The sequence below is a fragment of the Lithobates pipiens genome, unplaced genomic scaffold (assembly GCF_037356315.1).
Source record: "Lithobates pipiens isolate NorthernLeopardFrog02 unplaced genomic scaffold, aLitPip1_a1.2 Scaffold_16, whole genome shotgun sequence".
NCBI classification, from domain to species: Eukaryota; Metazoa; Chordata; class Amphibia; order Anura; family Ranidae; genus Lithobates; species Lithobates pipiens.
Genome location: NW_027507748.1, coordinates 33,746,245 through 33,767,361, shown reverse-complemented (window position 1 = coordinate 33,767,361; position 21,117 = coordinate 33,746,245). Strand labels below are relative to the sequence as shown.

Here is a 21,117-nt window from a genome sequence, read left to right as displayed (position 1 = left end):
TAGCTCACTCTTCCTACTCTTACTACATTGATTTTTTTTTTCTTTACCGATAAAGGGTCTCTACAAAATGTTTTGCGTACGGACATTGGTACAATCTCTTGGTCAGATAACGCCCCGATCACACTAGAGTTTGATGACCCATTTCGGGAACTTCCCTTCTCCACTATGGAGACTAAACACCTCGCTTTTGGAGGAACAAGGAATTGTACCAAAAGATTGTGCGAGAACATTATGACTTTTTCGGGTATAATGACACTCCTGATATCAACAAATTTACATTGTGGAATACCTATTAGGCCTATATGAGGGGGGGGTATTGATCAAAATGGCTTAATTTTTCAAGAAACAGAGAAGGAGGCAAATCGAAGATGTGCTGAATTCTATAACCTTAAAAGAACATGAGAACACATCAAACCCAAATCGCCGTCTCACACAAGATATCTTGCAAGACAGGCAAAAATGAACGTCCCTGCTCCTTTACAAATATGAAAACCATCTCAAATACCTTAAAGCCAATTATTAAGGCCTCCATAACAAAGTAGGAGCCTGGCTGGCCAAAAAAGCAAAAGCGAAACAGATTGAGCAAAAAATTACTTCTATTACTCACCCTAAATGTAAGAATATTCTATTTAACCCAAAGGATATAGCCAACACCTTTGCAGACTATTACCAGTCCCTTTATGACCTCCGTAGTGATGACTCTACTCCCCAACCCTCTCCTGCACTCATTAGTACGTTTTTAATTCAATTTAACTACCTAACCTTGATGACAACCAATTCCAGTCCATCTCCCAACCTTTTACTACCCAGGAGATTTGCACACTTATCAAGAAATTACCCAATCGCAAATCCCCAGGGGAGGATGGTTTTTCAAACAAATACTATAAATACCTTTCCACTGAAACTGCCCTTTATCTACAATCCATCTTCCATCTTGCTTCCTCCTCTGGTACATTCCCACCTGAAATCTTAAGAACTGTGATCGTGACTATCCCTAAACCCAGCACCCCACCTCCCCTGCAAACTACAGGCCCATATTCCATCTAAATGCGGATGTCAAGATATTTGCCAAACTTTTAGCACTCAGACTACAAAAAATCTTACCATTTCTTATCCACCCTGACCAAGTGGGCTTTGTCCCAGGTTGCCAGGCCCCTGACGGGACTAGGCGTCTCATTAATTTAATCTCCCAAGCTGGGCCCTCTGGGGCGCCTTCTTTGGATGCGGAGAAGGCGTTTTATATTGTCCATTGGGATTACGGTATGGATACAAACAGCCATTCTATCCCTTTATTCCACTCCCTCTGCCATTGTACTCACCTGAAAGACTTAACTCCAAACCAATATGAATAACTAATGGAACTAGGCAAGGGTGTCCCCTATTGCAAATTATTTTTACTCTCTTTATGGAACCACTAGAGGAGAGTATTCCTATCTCATCCCAACATTACAGGTATCACTATTGGTGGTACTGAACACAAAATAAGCCTATTTGCGGATGATGTCATGCTCATGCTCTCTAACCCCAAGACATCATTAAATGAGACACGTAAATTACAGGAAAAATTTAGTGACGTGTCCTACTATAAATTAAATGCCACAAAGTCCCAAATTTTAGGTGTTAATGTTCCAACCTCTATGCAAACTTACCTACCTTTTGTTTGGTCCCACCACTCCTTGACATTTTTAGGAATCCAACTGACTGCACACACCTCAAAGCTCTATGAACATAACTTTAAACCCTTCTTGGAATCACTGCCCCAACAACTATCCCATCTGAGGACCCAGGAACTATCAACGAAAAAAAAAAAACGAATCAAACTAATCATACAAAAAAAACAAAAAACAAATGAAATGAAAAACAAACTCATTTTTTCGGCAGTGCACAGGTCTACTTAATTTTAGAAGGCAAAGCAACAAAATGTGATTCATTTAACTGCATGCCGACCAGCCATCGCAGTTGTACTGCGGCAACATGGCTCGGCTGTGTGAATCGCTGGCATGGTACGACGGTACCATAGACAACCACTAGGGGGATCGTGTATGTGCCCCCTGCTAGTCCACGGAGCCCATGTGAGTGCCCGGTGGTCTCGATCATCGCTGGGCTCCCGCGATCGCTCGGGGCACATTGAGAACCGGGATCTGTGTATGTAAGCACACAGTTTCTGGTTCTCTGAGGGGAGAACAGACAAATCGTCTGTTCATACAGTCTAAAATTGGACCATGAAAGGACAAGCGTCACAGTATTGAGCTAATCTCTATGCCACTCTGCTCTCCCCTCCTATCAGAATTAGTCTTGTCGGCACATGAACTGATTGGCTCCTCATGCTGTTTCTTCTTCTCACACTCTAGCCCTGCGGTACAGATACTGCAAGAGGCTGATACTAAATCATATTCATGACTTAAACTGCTTGTATTTAAAAAAAAAATAAAAAAATCAATGATATATTAATGACTATAGAGCTGCAATAATTTGTGTCTTTTATATCTGCCTGGAGTTCAACTTTAATGATACTCTTTTAGCTTTTAGTAAAATTAATTAAATTCCTTTCAGGTTTATCTACTTTAACTGAATATAATAATTAGGACAAGATATTTCTTTTTTTTTTTTTTTTGCAGCCACTTGAACTTTAAAGATTTAAACACCTGTACCATATAAGATCCACTTACTTGTTCTTGGTGGAAGCTGTCAGGAAGGGGACCCTCAGGAATATCCACACCCGCCTGTGTAGGAGACGATAAAACCTCATTAAACGCAAGAAAAATGTTACCGCTAATTAATTAATTAGTTGGAGGGGTTTCAGGTGCCCCCATCACTGCCTGGTGTCATGACACCTCCTATTGTTTGTCTATCTGCAGGGTCCTCACAAGTACCAAAGACTCCAGCTGCAGTGCGCTAATGTTCTGATGAGGCGTGGCAGCAAGATCTTGTGGTGGAGGACTGCAGCAGTGGACCACTGATGTTCCCTCCAAAGATGTGACATGGAGGATCATGTGACAACTCATTCAGTAAGCAGAAAAGTGTGGGGGGGGGGCAATAGGGGTGGACCACCAGACTTCACTACTAGGAGAGGCACCACAAAGAGTCACAGGACAGCTAACTCAGGCAAGTACAAAAGTAGGGGGGAATGTAGTGGTGGACCACTAGTCATCACTACTGGAAGAGGCATTATGGGGGTCACATGGCAGCTGACTCAGGTAAGTAAAAAAGATGGGGGGGGTGTAGTGGTGGACCACCAGTCTTCCTTACCAGTAGGCCACCATGGCAGGTCACATAACAGCTTACTCAGGTGGGTAAAATGTGGGGGGGGGGGGCTGTAGCACTGGATCACCAGTCTTCACTACAGAGTAGGTCACCATGGAGGGTCCCATTTCCTAATTTCGAATTTCCTATTTTTGAATTTCCAAAATTTAGAATTTCCAAACGTCCGAATTTCCGAATTCGAATTTTCCAATTTCCAAATTTCGGAATTTCCAAAAATTCGGAAATTTGAAATTTCAGAAATGTTGAATTTCGGAAATTTTGAATTTTCCAATTTCCGAAACTTTAAATTTCCAAATTTCCGAAATTCTAAATTTCGAAATTCGGAAATTGAAATATTCGGAAATTTTGTAATTAACAAATTTGTCAAAATTCATTAAAAAACTAATTCGGAACTAAACGAATTGCGCATTTTGAAATTTGAAATTTCGAAATTTCAAAATTTGAAATTTCTAAATTTGAAATTTCTAAATTTGAAATTTCGAAATTTCAAATTTCGAAATTTCAAATTTCGAAATTTCAAATTTCAAAATGCGCAATTCGTTTAGTTCCGAATTAGTTTTTTAATGAATTTTGACAAATTTGTTAATTACAAAATTTCCGAATATTTCAATTTCCGAATTTCGAAATTTAGAATTAGTCAAAATTCATTAAAAAACTAAGTCGGAACTAAACGAATTGCGCATTTCTAATATAAAATCCACTTACTTGTTCTTGGGGGAAGCTGTCAGGAAGGGGACCCTCAGGAATATCCACACCCGCCTGTGTAGAAAACAATAAAACCTCATTAAATGCAAGTAAAAAGTTACCGCTAATTAACCATTTCAGCTCCAGAAGATTTACCCCACTTCACTTCAGCACTGCGCTACTTAAACTGGCGATTGTGTCATGGAACGCTGTACGCCAAATTACATTTGTATCTTTTTTACGCAAATAGAGCTTTCTTTTGGTGGCATTTGATCATATTTTTATTTTAGAAATGAAGTAAGACAATTTTTTAAAAAAAAACAAGATTTTTTTTTAACTTTCTGCTATAAAATGTATGAAAATGTCTTCATAAATGTATGCCAAATTTTATTTTGCTACATGTCTTTGGTAAGAAAAAACAAAAAAAAAATAACCAAAATCCCAATAAGTGTATATTAATTGGTTTGCATGAAACTTATAGCCTCTACAAATTATAGTATATATATATATAATGGAATAAAAAAAATTAATATACTAGTAATGCCGGTGATCAGTAACTTACAATGGGACTGTAATAGTGTGGTGGGCAATCTGACACTAACGCTAAGTGGGAACTGGCTAACTGCCACTAATACAGTGATCAGTAATTAGACACGTGCAGTTAATTTAGTTCTGGATACGTTTTTTAATGATTTTCAACAAAATTAATTCAGAAATATCTAAATTAGTGAAAACCCGTTTAACACATTTTTGTGAATATTCGAAAATTCAAAATTTCAGAAATTTGAAAATTCAGAAATTTCGTAAAGTCGAAATCAGATAATTTGAAAATGAGAACGGAAATCCAAAAATTTAAAAACCCAAAAATTTGAATATCTGAAATAATAACTAACTAATAATAACTTAACTATTACTAACTATTAAATTATAGGTATTGGAATTTCCTTTCAAATTTAGTTAAGTTAGTGAATGTAACAAATACAAATTTAACCAAATTTAACCATTATTATCCAAAATAACTAATGCTGCATCTAAACGAACTGAACGTAACAAATTGATAATAATAAATAACAAGCTTTTTATTATTATTATTTATTCATTATTTCGGATCATTTGTAACTTGGAATACATTTGTATTCGTTACATTCACTAACAGCCAAATTTGGAAAGGAAATTTCAATACCTATAATTTAATAGTTAGTTATTATCAGTTAGTTATTACTTCGAATTTTCTGAATTTCGTTCTTTTGAATTTTTGAATTTACGGATTTTTGAATTTACAAATTTTCTGACTTTTGAATTTTATGATTTTTTGAATTTACAAATTTTTATCATAATGAATGAACCGAAAAACGCAAAAAAAAAGTAGGGGTGGACCACCAGACTTCACTACTGGCAGAGGTACCACAAAGGGTCAAAGGACAGCTAACTCAGGCAAGGTTAATAAAAAGTGGAGGGGGGCTGCAGTAGTGGACCACCAATCTTCACTACTGGAAGAGGCATTATCGGGGGTCACATGACAGCTGACTCAGGTAAACAGAGATTCAGCAGTGGACCACCAGTCTTTACTACCAGAGTAGGCCACCATGGCCAGTCACATAACAGCTGACTTGGGTGGGTAAAATGTGGGAGGCGGAGGGCCGTAGCAGTGGACCACCAGTCTTTGCTATCAGAGTAGGCCACCATGCCAGGTCACATGACAGCTGATTCAGGCAAGTACAAAAGTAGGGGGGGATGTAGTGGTGGACCACAAGTCTTCACTACTGGAAGAGACATTATGGGGGTCACATGACAGCTGACTCAGGTAAGTAAAAAAGAAGGGGGGATGTAGTGGTGGACCACCAGTCTTCCTTACCTGAGTAGGCCACAATGGCAGGTCACATAACAGCTGACTCAGGTTGGTAAAATGTGTGTGGGGGGGGGGGGGGCGCCTGTAGCGATGGATCACCAGTCTTCACTACAGAGTAGGCCCCCATGATGGGTCACATGCCAATTGCATCAGGTGTATAAAATGTGGGGGGGCTATAGTGGTGGACCACCAGTCTTCACTGCTGGAAGAGACACCATGGAGAATCACATGACAGCTGAATTAGGTGAATATAAATTTGGAGGAAAGTTAGCTGTGGGTCAGGCATAGAGGGTCACATGATCCCTGACTCAAGTGAATAAAAAACTACCAGAAGAGACAACCCTAAAGGGTCACATGACAGCTGACTAAAGGGGGTAAATGTGGGGGGGGGGGGGACTATAGTGGTCCACCACCAGTCTTCACAACCAGAAAAGACACCATAGAGGGTCACATGACATCTGACTCAGGTTAGTAAGAAGTGGGGGGTGGGGGTGGGGGACTATAGTTGTGGATCACAAGACTTCAAATCCAGAAGAGGCAACCATGAAGGATCACAAAATAGTTGACATAGGTGGAAAAAATGTGGGAAGGACTATAGTGGTGGACCACCAGTCTTCACAACCAGTAAAGACACCAAAGAGCATATGCCCATCAGGCAATTTCATGTGGCCTTCACATGAAATCCTGCAGCAGTGGCAACGTCCTCGTCTCCACCTCCACCTTGTCTCAGCAGTTGGCAGAAGAGAGGAGGACAGACATAACTCTGCATATAGTTCCTGCGCCTCTCTGTGCAGCCACAACACCCCCTTGTCTCCACCTCCCCTGGTCTCAGCATTCGGCAGACTCCAGTCCTCCTCACGACTCTGCACTTTCTGCTTACTCCGCCCCAGCTTCTTCCCAGCAGCAGCACAAGCTAAGGGGGGGGGGGGGGGTGCACTGTGATGTAAAGGACAGTGGGTGACTTTGGACACCTAGTCTTACAAATGTAATTAGCCTTTTGGGGGCAACCATAATGCTGATGTGGCCACAAAAAAGACAGCTGACTCAGGCTAGTAAAAAGTGGAGGGGGACTATAGTGGTGGACCACCAATCTTCTCAACCAGGAAATACACCATAGAGGGCCACGTGACAACTGACTCAGGCTAGTAAAAAGTGGAGGGGTATTATAGTGGTGGACCATCAGTCTTCACTACCAGAGGTGCCATGGAGAGTCACATGACAGTTGACTAAGGTTAGCTAAAAGTAGAGGGGGACTATAGTGGTGGACCACCAGTCTTCACAACCTGAAAAGACACCATAGAGGGCCACATGACAGCTGACTCTGGCTAGTAAAAAGTGGAGGGGGATTATAGTGGTGGACCATCAGTCTTCACTACCAGAAAATACACCATAGAGGGCCATGTAACAGCTGACTCAGGTTAGTAAAAAGTGTAGGGGGACTATAGTGGTGGACCACCAATCTTCTCAACCAGGAAATACACCATAGAGGGCCACGTGACAACTGACTCAGGCTAGTAAAAAGTGTAGGGGGACTATAGTGGTGGACCACCATTCTTCTCAACCAGAAAATACACCATAGAAGGCCACGTGACAGCTGACTCAGGCTAATAAAAAGTGGAGGGGGACTATAGTGATGGACCATCAGTCTTCACTACCAGAAACGCCATGGAGAGTCAGTCACATGACAGTTGACTAAGGTTAGCAAAAAGTGGAGGGGGACTATAGTGGTGGACTACCAATCTTCTCAACCAGAAAAGACACCATAGAGGGCCATGTGACCGCTGACTCAGGCTATAAAAAAAAGTGGAGGGGGACTACAGTGGTGGACCATCAGTCTTCACTATCAGAGGCGCCATGGAGAGTCAAATGACAGTGGACTAAGGTTAATATAAAGTGGAGGGGGACTATAGTAGTGGACCGCCAGTCTTCACAACCAGAAAAGATACCATAGAGGGCAACATGACAGCTAACTCAGGCTAGTAAAAAGTGGAGGGGGACTATAGTGGTGGACTACCCATCTTCACAACCAGAAAAGACACCATAGAGGGCCACATGACAGCTGACTCAGGCTAGTAAAAGGTGGAGGGGGACTATAGTGGTGGACCATCAGTCTTCACTACCAGAAGCACCATGGAGAGTCACACGATAGCTGACTCAGGCTAGTAAAAAGTGGAGGGGGACTATAGTGGTGGACCACCAATCTTCTCAACCAGAAAAGACACCATAGAGGGCCACGTGACAGCTGAGCTGACTCAGGTTAGTAAAAAATGAAGGGGGATTATAGTGGTGGACCATCAGGCTTCACTACCGGAAGAGTCGCCATGGAGGCTCTGATAAGTAAAAATTGTGGGTTAGGCTGTAGAGGTGGCCAACCAGTCTTCACTACTACTACTACTACTACTACTACTACTACTACTACTACTACTCAGCTGAGAAAATAGTGGGAACGGGGAGCTTTCATTGTGGGCAATAGTTAGTTGGTAAGAGAATGTTCTACCAACGCCATATGTGTAAACTGTACAACACTGTAAGATAGAAATAGTTAATGAACATGCCGTGTTTGCTGCTATGCGTTGTCTCCAACCTGCACTAAAATCACTCCAGTCCTACCCACCCAGGTGTCATACCTACCCACTCTCCATCTGGCAGACTGGTGGGCGCACTTTCTGTCACATCATCCATGTTGTTGGTGTTCTGGAAAGAAACATACAGCAGATTAGTGAAGGAGTTAAATGTTACTTGACTATGAATACAATCTACAGTATCTCCAGACCTATCCCCGAAGAACGTTCACCGCTCTACTAACATCCGACCCGACCAAACCTAATCCTACTGCAATCTCAGAAAAAAAACAAAAGACCCATTTTGTGGGGAAACAAAATAAAATCCAACAATGGTGACAATCATCACGTGGAAGATTACAAAAATCAGGACCTGTGGAACTCCGCGGCACATAACAGCTGTCCATGGCTTGGTCGATCACGAACGTAGCGTGCCAGAAGAATGCTTAACATGAAGACGAAGATCAGAAGATGGAGATCTGCCCAGCAACACACCTCCTGTATTAAGGGGGGGGTCCAGTCTGGAGGAAGGATTACATTTGGACAGCAGCATTGCCAGTGTGCGGGGGGGTAGATGTACTAGCAGATTTAGATACACTAACAAATTGAAACTGAACTCCAGTTAATACTTTATAATCGGTTACACCAAGCAGTTTTTTTTGTTTCCCTTTGGGATAAAGGTTTTTCATGAATAAAAGCTGATCATTGTAAGCACCCCTGTCAGTGGTAAATGGTCGGTCTCAACTCTTTAACTGCTAGGACAGCTTGTCTTTTTGAAAAACAACAGACTTATTGGCTTGATCAGCAGGTAAAAAATATAGGAAAGAAAGCCTAAAAAAAGAAAACGAATGCAGCCATGACATCTAGGAACTGGCAAGCTGCAATATAATAAAATACTTGCTTTTGGGTTTAATATGGCTTTAAATATATTCCATAAAGGATATAATCTTCATTTTGAGGCCCGTACACACGATCTGACTTTTTGACAGCAAACGTGCAAATTAGCTGTTTTAATATCCGACCGTGTGTACACTCCACCGGACAAACTTTTTCTGTTTTCATCGGACTTTTGTTGGCTGTGTGCGAACGGACAAACTTTCCGGGCAACAAAAGTCAGATGGAGCAAAGTCGGATCGTGTGTACAGAAAACTATCGGGCTTTTGTTCAAACACACATGCTCAGAATCAATGCAAAAGATCAGACAACAATACAGAAGTTGACCAAAGGGTGGCGATAAAGAGCAGAAAAACCACGTGATTTGGTGAAAGTTGGCTGAAAAGGTCTGATCGTGTGTATGCAATACAAGCTCATGGCCGACGCCCTTTGTACAAAAATCCACAGGAAAGTTTGGACAAAGTCCAATCGTGTGTATGAGGCTTTAGAAGCGGCGGGAGAGGTGCCCCCTCCTGGGCTTACATTACCGAACACTGAGCCCAGGAACCATCCGGGGCCAGCAGTGTCTTCCCATAGAGATAAGCAGTGGCAACATGGCCACCACTCATCTCTATGCCCTTGGAGGACTGGAGTAACGTCATGATGTAACTTCCAGTTTTTGGGACATGTTTTTTTTTTTTTCTTAAAGCAAAATTTATTTTTGTTTTTAATATTTTGCTTTTAAGGGTAGAGGAGAGATTTTTTTTTTTTTTTAGACCCCAGATCACTCCATAGAAAGGACCTGTCAATTCTGTATTGGTATCACAAGGGATGTTTATATTCCCTGTAACAGCAATAAAAGTGATCACATATTTTTTTTTAATAAAGAGGATTACCAAGAAATGTCCAAATTTGGCCCAATTAGCCATTTTCCCTCTCTGGTGTCAAGTGACTCATTAGTGTTACAAGGTCTCAGGTGTGAATGGGGAGCAGGTGTGTTAAATTTGATGTTATCACTCTCACTCTCTCATACTGGTCACTGGAAGTTCAACATGGCACCTCATGGCAAAGAACTCTCTGATGATCTGAAAAAAAGAATTGTCGCTCTACATAAAGATGGCCTAGGCCAGTGATGGCGAACCTTGGCACCCCAGATGTTTTAGAACTACATTTCCCATGATGCTCATGCACTCTGCAGTGTAGTGGAGCATCATGGGAAATGTAGTTCCAAAGCATCTGGGGTGCCAAGGTTCTCCATCACTGCCCTAGGGAATAAGAAGATTGCCAAGACTCTGAAACTGAGTTACAGCACAGTGGTCAAGACCATACAGCGGTATAACAGGACAGGTTCCACTCAGAACAGGCCTCGCCATGGTCCACCAAAGAAGTTGAGGTCACGTGCTCAGAGTCATATCCAGAGGTTGTCTTTGGGAAATAGACATATGAGTGCTGCCAGCATTGCTGCAGAGGGTGAAGGGGTGGGGGGTCAGCCTGCCAGTGCTCAGACCATACGCCGCACACTGCATCAAATTGGTCTGCATGGCTGTCATCCCAGAAGGAAGCCTCTTTTAAAGATGATGCACAAGAAAGCCTGCATACAGTTTGCTGAAGACAAGCAGACTAAGGACATGGATTACTGGAACCATGTCCTGTGGTCTGATGAGACCAAGATAAAAGTATTTGGTGTCAGATGGTGACAAGCGTGTGTGGGGGCAACCAGGTGAGGAGCACAAAGACAAGTGTGTGTTGACTACAGTCAAGCATAGTGGTGGGAGTGTCATGGTCTGGGGCTGTATGAGTGCTGCCGGCACTGGGGAGATACAGTTCATTGAGGGGACCATGAATGCCAACATGTACTGTGATATACTGAAGCACAGCATGATCCCCTCCCTTCGGAGACTGAGCCGCAGGGCAGTATTCCAACATGATAACGACCCCAAACACACCTCCAAGATGACCACTGCCTTTCTAAAGATGCTGAGGGTAAAGGTGATGGACTGGCCAAGCATCTCTCAAAACCTGAACCCTATTGAGCATCTGTGGGGCATCCTCAGACGGAAGGTGGAGGAGCGCAAGGTCTCCAACATCCACCAGCTCTGTGATGTCATCATGGAGGAGCGCAAGGTCTCCAACATCCACCAGCTCTGTGATGTCATCATGGAGGAGTAGAAGAGGACTCCAGTGGCAACCTGTGAAGCTCTGGTGACTTCCATGCCCAAGAGGGTTAAGGCAGTGCTGGAAAATAATGGTGGCCACACAAAATATTGACACTTTGGGCCCAATTTGGACATTTTCACTCAGGGGTGTACTTACTTTTGTTGCCAGCAGTTTAGACATTAATGGCTGTGTGTTGAGTTATTTTGAGGGGACGGCAAATTTACACCATTATACAAGCTGTACACTCACTACTTTACATTGTAGCAAAGTGTCATTTCTTCAGTGTTGTCACATGAAAAGATAGAAGAAAATATTTACAAAAATGTGAGGGTGTACTTACTTTTGTGAGATACTGTATGTATGTATATATATACTAGTCAGACTGTATATATAATGTTTGGATGTTCTTAGCTCTTGTTCTTGTGATTTTCTAGCAAAAAAAATACAGATTTTTTTTACTTGTAAACAACAAATGTCAGAAAAAGTATCTCTAATGCAAAATTTTAAGTAGCGAAGTTTGTCGTCATTTCACAGGCGTGCGCCCAAAAAAATCAATAATCCCCCCGTCACCCCGGTAGACGAGCGCACGTGTCTGCGGCCGTACGAACGCCGGCGATCCTTCTCTACGCTGAAGCACCAAAACCGACATCGCTGACAAATGAGAATAAAAATTCAGCGTATTCACATAAAAGTCATAAAAGTCAATTCATATGTAATAAATATAAAACAGAAATTTAAAAAAAAAAAAAAAAAAAAAGCAGCGCAATGATCGGAAACGCCATCGGTGATTTAGGGCGTAATTACTAATCAGCACATTTAGCATAAAATTCATCAAACGCCAATAATCCACGTTAAAGTGGAAATGGCCATCGGGGGAGGGGAGGGGAGGGGAGGGGGGGGACTCCATCAATATCTCTCATATGACACATTAGACGACCGTATATCACCGGCGCCATAAATATCACACAATACATATTAAAATCAATCAGTGCATTAACGCCCGTGATTTATGCGTCATCTCAACGCGTTTTATTGAAAGGGCCGTATATAACGAGGGGACGCTTATTCTCTTCCCGGGTAATTTATTCTCACCACCAAATCATTATTTTTATCGCCAAACGCCCCCTAATAATTTGGGTCATGAATTTCCTTTTTTTGTATCATTACTCAATATGCCTTCCATGTCTGATGGAATATTATTTTTTATTTTTATTTTTCTCAGTTCATGAAATATACAGAGAAGAGGCCCCTTCCATGGAGGACGGCGTCTGCATGAAGCCCACATGTTCGCCCGCGGGATGTGTGCATTATCGCATTTCTTCCCGCAATCCAAAAACATACCAGGATGCCAAACTTTATTTTTTTTTTTTTTTTTTTTTTTTTTAAGTAGACAGTAAATTTAAAAGATCTGCTAAGAAAAACATTTTTAACTAATAAATTAATAAAAAAATGTATATACATAAAAAAATTAAAAAAATCATCTATTAAAAAAAGGAATATTTTGGAACTAATAAAATTTTACTTAAAAAAAATAAAAAAAATCTATTAAAAAAGTCTTGAACTAATAAAGTAATAATGAAAAATAATAAAATGTGATCTGCTTAAAGAAATCGATCTACTGATTTTTTTTTTCTGAATGAATAAAATAATAAAAAAAATGAAATAACATTTTATTTTTAGTAGACAGTAAATTTTATTTTAACCTTTTAGGATTTATCAAAGAATAACCCATCGATCACTTAGGGCTTGTAACAGGGTCCTTGTGGTTGGTTAGTTTTAGCGGCCATACAGCGATGACCATGGTACTAGAGGAAATAATGGTAGTGTTTTTTGTTTTTTTTGGATTTCATTTACTAAAAAAAATAAAAATAAAAAAATAAAAAAAGATCTGCTAAGAAAAACATTTTTAACAAATAAATCAATAAAAAATTGATATACATAAAAAATAAAAAAAAATCATCTAGTAAAAATACTAAAATTTTGGAACTAATAAAATTTGCTCTACTTAAAATAAAATGATATATAAAAAAAATGTCTTGAACTAATAAAGTAATAATAAAAAATAATAACATTTTATCTACTTAAAGAAATCGATCTACTGATTTTTTTTTCTGAAATAATAAAATAATAATAATAAATAAATAAAATTTTATCTGCTTAAAAAAAAAGAAGATCTGCTAAAAATTTTGTTTGAGCTAATAAACAAAAATAATAATAATATAATAATAATAATAATAATAATAATAATAATAATAATAATAATAACAATAATAATAATAATAATAACAATAATAACGAAATAACATTTTATCTGCTTAAAAAATATTTTGGAGCTAATAAAAAAATAATAAGAAAATTTGATCTACTTAAATGGATCTACTAAAAAAAAGTTTAACTAATAAAATTATAACAATTTGATCTGCTTAAAAAATGATCTGCTAAAAAAAAAATAAAAAAATAAAAAAACTGAACTGAACTAATAAACGAATTAATAAAAAAAATTATATAAAAAAAACGATCTACTAAAAAATCTTTTTGAACTAATAAACAAAAAATGTAATAATAATAAAAATGTAATTACTAAAACGTTGTTTAACTAATAAAATAGTACAATATGATCTGCTTAAAAAAATATCTACTAAAAAACTATTAAACTAGTAAAAAAAAAAAAAAAAAAAAATACTAAAATGTGATCTACTTAAAAAAAAATTGATCTACTTAAACTTTTTTTAAACTAACAAAATAATAACATTTGATGTAAAAAAAAATAAAAAAATCTACTAAAAAATATTTTTGATCTAATAAAAAAATTGATCTACTAAAAAAAAAAATCTTTGTGAACTAATAAACAAAAAATAAAATAGTAATAAAATTTGATCTACTAACATTTTTTAACTAATAACATAATAAAATTTGATCTATTAAAAAAAAAAAAATGATCTACTAAAGGAAAAAAAAAACTATTTTTTTGAACTAATAAAATAATTAAATGTGATCTACTATCTACTAAAAAACATTTTTGAACTAATTAACAAATAAAATAAATAAAACAGGCAGTGCGATTGGATTTTTTTGCGTTTTCTTCGGCTTCGCGGTTTCATGAACACACTGCACTGTCTTCCTATGGATGATGGGAGTGATGATGGGGAATTTCCTGGGATTGGGGAACCCAGAAAATCTCAGCGGATGATTCTGGGAACAGTGGCGTGTTGCCCCTAGCAACAGCCTCCACCACAAGGGGGCCCTCTATGGAAACACGTGACGAGATGATACAACAATATTAATTTCTAGTAAATGGTGATTGTAGAGCCCGGATGATGGGAGCACAGAGCCAATCACAAGTCGGGCCCCGCACCCCTCCGCTCACCTCTCACTGCTCTCCGGGGATCCTCTTCTCTCCTCTCCGGGCCGCCGTACAAACGACGCGACTCCCGTCACCATGGAGACCGACCTAGAGCGGAGAGCTGGTCATGTGACGACGCTTGGTCCCTATGGCAACAGCATAGCTCTGCCACACGTGACTCCTCCCAGCGTCCGCTCAGCCAGAGTGTGATGATGGGAGAGGGCGTGTCCAAACCCCAAATATTATTATTACATACCCAGAGACACCCCCACCCCAACCCCACCCCCACCACCATCATTATAATTATTATTATTATTATTATTATTATTATTATTACATGGAAAATCCCAGCTATTACTTTTACTATTACTATTACTTATTCTTACTATAGCCAGGGACAGCTCAAGTTATTACTATTGTTATTATTATTATTTTTTTTTTTTTATCCAGGGACAGATCCAGTTATTACTATTATTATTATTATTATATTCAGAGACATATCCAGTTATTTTTATTATTATTATTATTTATTATATCCAGGGACAGATCCACTTATTTATTATTATTATTATTATTATTATTATTATTATTATATTCAGAGACCTATCCAGTTATTATTATTATTATTTATTATATCCAGGGACAGATCCAATTATTTATTATTATTATTATTATTATTATTATTATTATTATTATTATTATTATTTATTATATCCAGGGACAGATCCAGTTATTGTTATTATTATTATTATTGTCATTATTATTTTTATTATATCCAGGGACAGATCCACTTATTATTATTATTATTATTTCCAGGGACAGATCCACTTATTATTATTATTATTATTATTAATAATATTGTATCTCCCTCTCATATATAGCATATCTCCCTCTGTCTGTATCGGGTATCTCGGTCACCCTAGTTTAGGGTTAGATAGATCCTCCCCACTTCGCCCACGTTCACTTAGTCAATGTTAGTTAATCACAGAGGCAGGGCTTGGGATAGTCATTGTCTTCTTACATTTCAAATGACTGGAAAAACATCCTCTGTACTCAGGGGCGGACTGTGCCCAGGGGTGCAATTGCCCCCTGGGCCGCTTTGATGCCCCTTAAATAGGCCACACTGGTTTTGCCGCAGACATGCCCGGTGAAGAGGGGTAAAAAGTCCCTGCTGGTCTCCTACCAAGCGCAGGATGAGGACGGAGCATAGGTCACCCCCTTGGCATGAGTGGTGGACAGCTCCACTGAAATCTGTCCTCCCCTAGCTAGCCCCAAGGGAGCCACCTCTTCTCCTCCCTGCAATCCCCGGCCACCCCCTGCTGGTCAGTTTGGGAACCTGGAGTCAGTGCAGCAGGTGCTGTCCAGACTGACCACCCCAGTGAGCAGAGAGTATTTGGAGTGGAGCTTCAGCCTGGAATGAGGTTGGGAGGAGGCAGGTAAGAGAGAGAGTGGGAGGGGGGCTGAGTCACTGCACCATAGGCCTCTGGGTTTTACTTGCCCCCTGGGCCAAAAGTTGCCAGTGAGCCCGTGCACTGCATTTTTATGATGCCAAATTGTGTTGGATTCAACTTCTGCATCTTATTGAAGAGTTAAGGTGCCTGGGGATGCTGCCAAGTTAGCAGGTAACCTAACTGCTCAGACAGACTGTGTCTAAGGGGATATGTCAATGCATAAAGTGACGAAGGAGAAAGCGGAGGAGCCCGGCTTTCTCCTTCGTCATTGTCGCCGTTTAGGGGTCTTCTTCCGACTTCGGGGGTCTTCTTTCGACTTCTCCGCGCTTTCTGGCCTCTTCTCCCGCTCTCCGGTTCTTCTGCCGGGCTCCTCCGCTATCTTCTTCCAGCTCTTTTACTAGCGTTGACCCGGTCTTCTCGTTTGTCGTCGTCGCCACCGCCTTCTTCTTCTTCTTCCTTCTTCTCTTCTTCCGATTTGTTGACATAACGCTGTCTCCCGCTGTAATGCCGGGGACACGTTGTGTGGCGACTTATATAGGCATAAGGGACGGGGTCGCCGGGAGATGTCACATGGTGACCCCGCCCCTTATGATGTCTCAGTCCCGGGGGGATGCTGGGACGACAACAAAGGAGAAAGGCTCCTCCGCTGGCAAAAGTGCAGCAAAAGAGCAGAAGATAGTGGAGGATCCTGGCGAGAAGACCACCGAAGCCGGAAGAAGACCCCCGGAGCTGTCTAATAAAGTACTTTAAAAACCTGTGTTGTGTGTTTTCTTATTGACACTTTCTCCCCTAGGTGAATGGGTAGGGGTACATTTTACCCCATACTCATTCACATAGGATGGGGGGCCGGGATCTGGGGGCCTGCCTTATTAAAGGGGGCTCCCGGATTCCAATAAGCCCCCTGCCCACAGACCCCAACAACCAAAGGGCAGGGTTGTCGGGAAGAGGCCCTTGTCCTCATCAACATGGGGACAAGGTGCTTTGGGGTGGGGGGGCTGCAGGGCCCCCCCTTCCCCAAAGCACCCACCCCCCCATGTTGAAGGCACGCGGCTTGGTACAGTTCAGGAGGGGGGGCACTAGCTCATCTCCACTCCCTTTCCTGACCGGCCTGGCTGCGTGCTCGGATAAGGGTCTGGTATGGACTTTTGGGGGGACCCCCACACTGTTTTTCAGTGTAGGGGTTACCCTTAAAACCCATACCAGGTGACGGGGCTCTTAAGGTGTCAATAGCGACGACATTGACTTCCTTCACTAGTCCCGTCATACCTGAAGTCATGTTCAAAATGAACGTACTTTAGTCCGTGTGTGGATAAGTCCGTTCATTTGGAAAGTCCGGCGGACCTCCGCCAAAATTCCGGCGGATTGTCCGCTGGACCTAGTCCGCTGGAAAAGCCCGGTCGTGTGTGGGCAAGTCCACTCATTCGGAAAGTCCGGCGGACCTACTGCTGGAAAGGCAGAGGTTCACCTTCCAGCAGGACAACGACCCTAAATATACAGCCAGAGCTTCAATGGAATGGTTTAGATCAAAGCATATTCATGTGTTAGAATTGCCCAGTCACTGTCCAGACCTAAATCCAATTGAGAATCTGTGGCAAGACTTGAAAATTGCTGTTCGCAGACACTCTCCATCCGATCTGACAGAGCTTGAGATATTTTGCAAAGAAGAAGAATGAGCAAAAATGTCCCTCTCTAGATGTGCAAAGCTGGTAGAGACATCCCCAAAAAGACTTGCAGCTGTAATTGCAGTGAAAGGAGGTTCTACAAAGTATTGACACCGGGGGGCGCTATACAAATGGACGCCCCACACTTTTTACATATTTATTTGTAAAAGATTTTGAAAACCATTTATCATTTTCCTTCCACTTCACAATTATGTGCCGCTTTGTGTTGGTCTATCACATAAAATCCCAATAAAAGACATTTGGCTGTAACATGACAAAATGTGCAAAATTTATGAATACTTTTTCAAGGCACTGTATATGCAAAGCTGAACTGCAGGCATAAAAACACAAATTAATGCAGCGCTGTATTTATAAATACATGATTACATTTCTTTTTTGAAGTATCTGAATTTGACTTGGCATCAGCCTCTTGCAGTCCCTGTACAGAAGAGCTCAGACTGGGAGAAGAAGGAACAGCACAAGTACTCAATCAGTCCATGTGCAGACAAGGAGCATGCTAATAGGAGAGAAAGGCAGAGTGACAAAGATATGAGAATATCATTGTGACATGTAGGGGGCGCCTTGGACTCAAAGCCGTATGCTGCAGAGAGCGCAAGAGGACCTGTAATGCAATCACATCCAGCTGAAGACGCTCTTCGAAACAAGGGACTGTCTCTGTAACCCAGGAACAGCTGACCTGTTTAGAATGGGAAAAATATCTAACATAAGATCACAATGAAGCTTAATTACAGCAATTGAAACAGAATTTTCAAATAATAAACCTGCAACATGACTTATTATACTTGTTTGACATCAGAAGAAGCCTGAACATTGCCTTGATGAACCATATTTCCCACATAAGTCATGGAGCAGAAAGAACAAATTTGTTCCTGGATGCCCTCATTAAAACAGATACCAATTCTTGTGTGCGCTCATATATTTGCGTTCGCTCCCTGAGTGCCTATACATGAAAGAATACAGGGAGAAAACAATGATCAGGATCTATAATGCATGATCTTTCCTCTGTTCTGTCCGCTGCTATTCTTCAATTATCTCTGATATTTCTACACATAGGTCATTGTGTTCTAAGATCTATTCCAAGTAGCTGGATATACCTCGCGATCAATAAAGGACAAACCTTCCTTCTGAATCCCATGTGTGATAAATTACATATTTAAAGATCGATTTGTACTACATTTCCGACAAGTAAGCAGATGACCTGCAGCATCCACGCTGAGGGTCCTTCCACACTGGCTAGTTAAAGGAAAACTTGGATTTTAGCTTTGTTTTCCACGAGTCGACTCCTTCATGGCCCCAAGAGGGCATAGATAATGGGGGAGGGGATATGGGGGTCCAATGAGGGCATAAATAAGGGGTGGATATATTTGCGTTCGCTCCCTGAGTGCCTACACATGAAAGAATACAAGGAGAAAACAATGATCCATCTTTTTGGGGGTGTCCAAGCCCCCCCCCCCCAAAAAGATTTCCATGAGTCATCTCCTTCAAGTCCCAATGGGGGCATAAATACGGGGGTTGGATATGGGGGTCCAAAGTCCTCCCACAAGATTTTCCATGAGTTGCCTGTTTTAAGTTTCAGTGGGGGTGTAAATAACGGGGGTGGATTTAGGGTCCAGGTCTCCCTTCAAAGTTGTCCATGAGTGGCCTCTTTCAGGTTCCAATGGGGGCATAAATAAAGGGGGGGCATGGGGGTCCAAGCCTCCACTCAAAGTTTTCCATGAGTTGCTTTTTTCAAGTTCCAGTGAAGTCGTAAATATGGGAATCCAAAATTCCCCTTCAAAGTTTTCCATGAGTCGTCTCATTCAAATATCAAAAGGGGCGTAGGTAATGTGAGGGTATGGAGTTCCAAGCCCCCAATCAAAGTTTCCCATGAGCTGCCTTTTTCAAGTTCCAATGAGGGCATAAATATAAGAATCCAAATACCCCCTCAAAGTTTTCCATAAGTCTTTTCCTTCAAGTTCCAATGGGGAGTAAATAAAAGGGGGGATATGGGGGTCAAAGTCCCCCTCAACGTTTTCCATGAGTTTCCTCTTTCAAGTACAAATAGGGGTGTAAATATGGGGGTTCAAATCCTCCATGAATCATCTCCTTCAAGTATCGATAAGGGTGTACATAAGAGGGGAGATATGGGGGGCCAAGTCCGCCCTCAAAGTTTTCATGAGTCGTCTCCTTCAAGTCTCCCTAGGGGCATAGCTAAGGGGGAATATGGGGGTCCAATCCCACCCTCAAAGTTTTCCATGAGTTGTCCCCTTCAAATTTCAATGGGGGGGCATCAATAAGGGGGGGTATTGGGCTCCCAGTCCCCCTCAAAGTTTTCCATGAGTTGCCTCTTTCAAGTTCCAAGGGGAGGGGGGGTGTAAATAAGAGGGATGAAAATGGGGGTCCTAGACCTCACCTCAAAGTTTTCCATGAGTCATCTAATTCAAGTATCAATAGAGGCAAAGGGGGGGTATGGGGGTCCATGTCCTCCCCCAAAGTTTTCCATGAGTTGCCTCTTTCATGTTCTAATGGAGGCGGGAATATGGGAATCCAAATCCAAACTCCCTTAAAGTTTCCCTGAGTCGTCTCCTTCGATTATCAATAGGAGTGAAGATATGGGGGCATATACATTTTTCATGAGTTTTCTCCTTCAAGTTTCAATCGGGGTGTAAATAAGAGGGGTATGTGGGTCCAAGTCCTTCCTCAAAGTTTTCCATGAGTTTCCTCTTTCAAGTTTAAATTGGGTCATAAATATGAGAGTCCAAATCCTCAACGTTTTCCATGAGCCATCTCTTTCAAGTATCAATAGGAGCGTAGACGGGGAAGGGGGGGATATGGGGGGTCCGAGTCCCCTCCACAAAATTTTCCATCAGTTACCTCTTTCAAGTTCCAGTGGGGGCACAAATATGGGGGTCCAACCCCTCCAGAGTTTTCCATGAGTCCTCTCCTTCAAGTTCCGATAGGGGTGAAAAAAGGCGGGTGGATATGAGGGTCCAAGTCCCCCCTCAAAGTTTTCCATGAGTCGTCTCCTTCAAATATCAATAGAGGCATAGATAAGTGGGGGGGGGGTCCAATTCCCCCCTCAAATCATCCATTTGTCATGCAGGCAGCGTAACTACCACATAGAGACTTGCAGGCTGGAAACATTTGTATCGGAATAGCTAGTTAAGTTAATAATTTCGTTTAGTCATATTTATTATGTTCGAATAATATGTTTTCGGAATTTGTTTTGTATATTCAGATTCTATTCTTTTTTTATTCTATTCTATATATTTTT

General features: G+C 41.1%; 1 protein-coding gene across 3 annotated transcripts in view; it reads right to left on the bottom strand.

Annotated features, from left to right (window-relative positions):
• TEX55 (testis expressed 55) overlaps window positions 1-14,881 on the bottom strand; it is an 88,942-nt gene extending 74,061 nt beyond the window's left edge. Inside the window, exons 1-5 of one of the 3 annotated variants that reach the window (XM_077484510.1) lie at window positions 14,756-14,872; window positions 11,729-11,818; window positions 8,429-8,491; window positions 3,970-4,023; window positions 2,670-2,723 (exon numbers count right to left, since the gene is read on the bottom strand). In XM_077484510.1, coding sequence (XP_077340636.1) covers window positions 2,670-2,723; window positions 3,970-4,023; window positions 8,429-8,479 — 159 coding nt within the window. In that variant the 5' untranslated portion in view covers window positions 8,480-8,491; window positions 11,729-11,818; window positions 14,756-14,872. Of the gene's footprint in view, window positions 1-2,669; window positions 2,724-3,969; window positions 4,024-8,428; window positions 8,492-11,728; window positions 11,819-14,755 lie in introns of all 3 variants that reach the window. The other 2 variants (XM_077484509.1, XM_077484511.1) reach the window with 2 other exon arrangements.
• Between the last annotated feature and the right edge of the window lie 6,236 nt (window positions 14,882-21,117).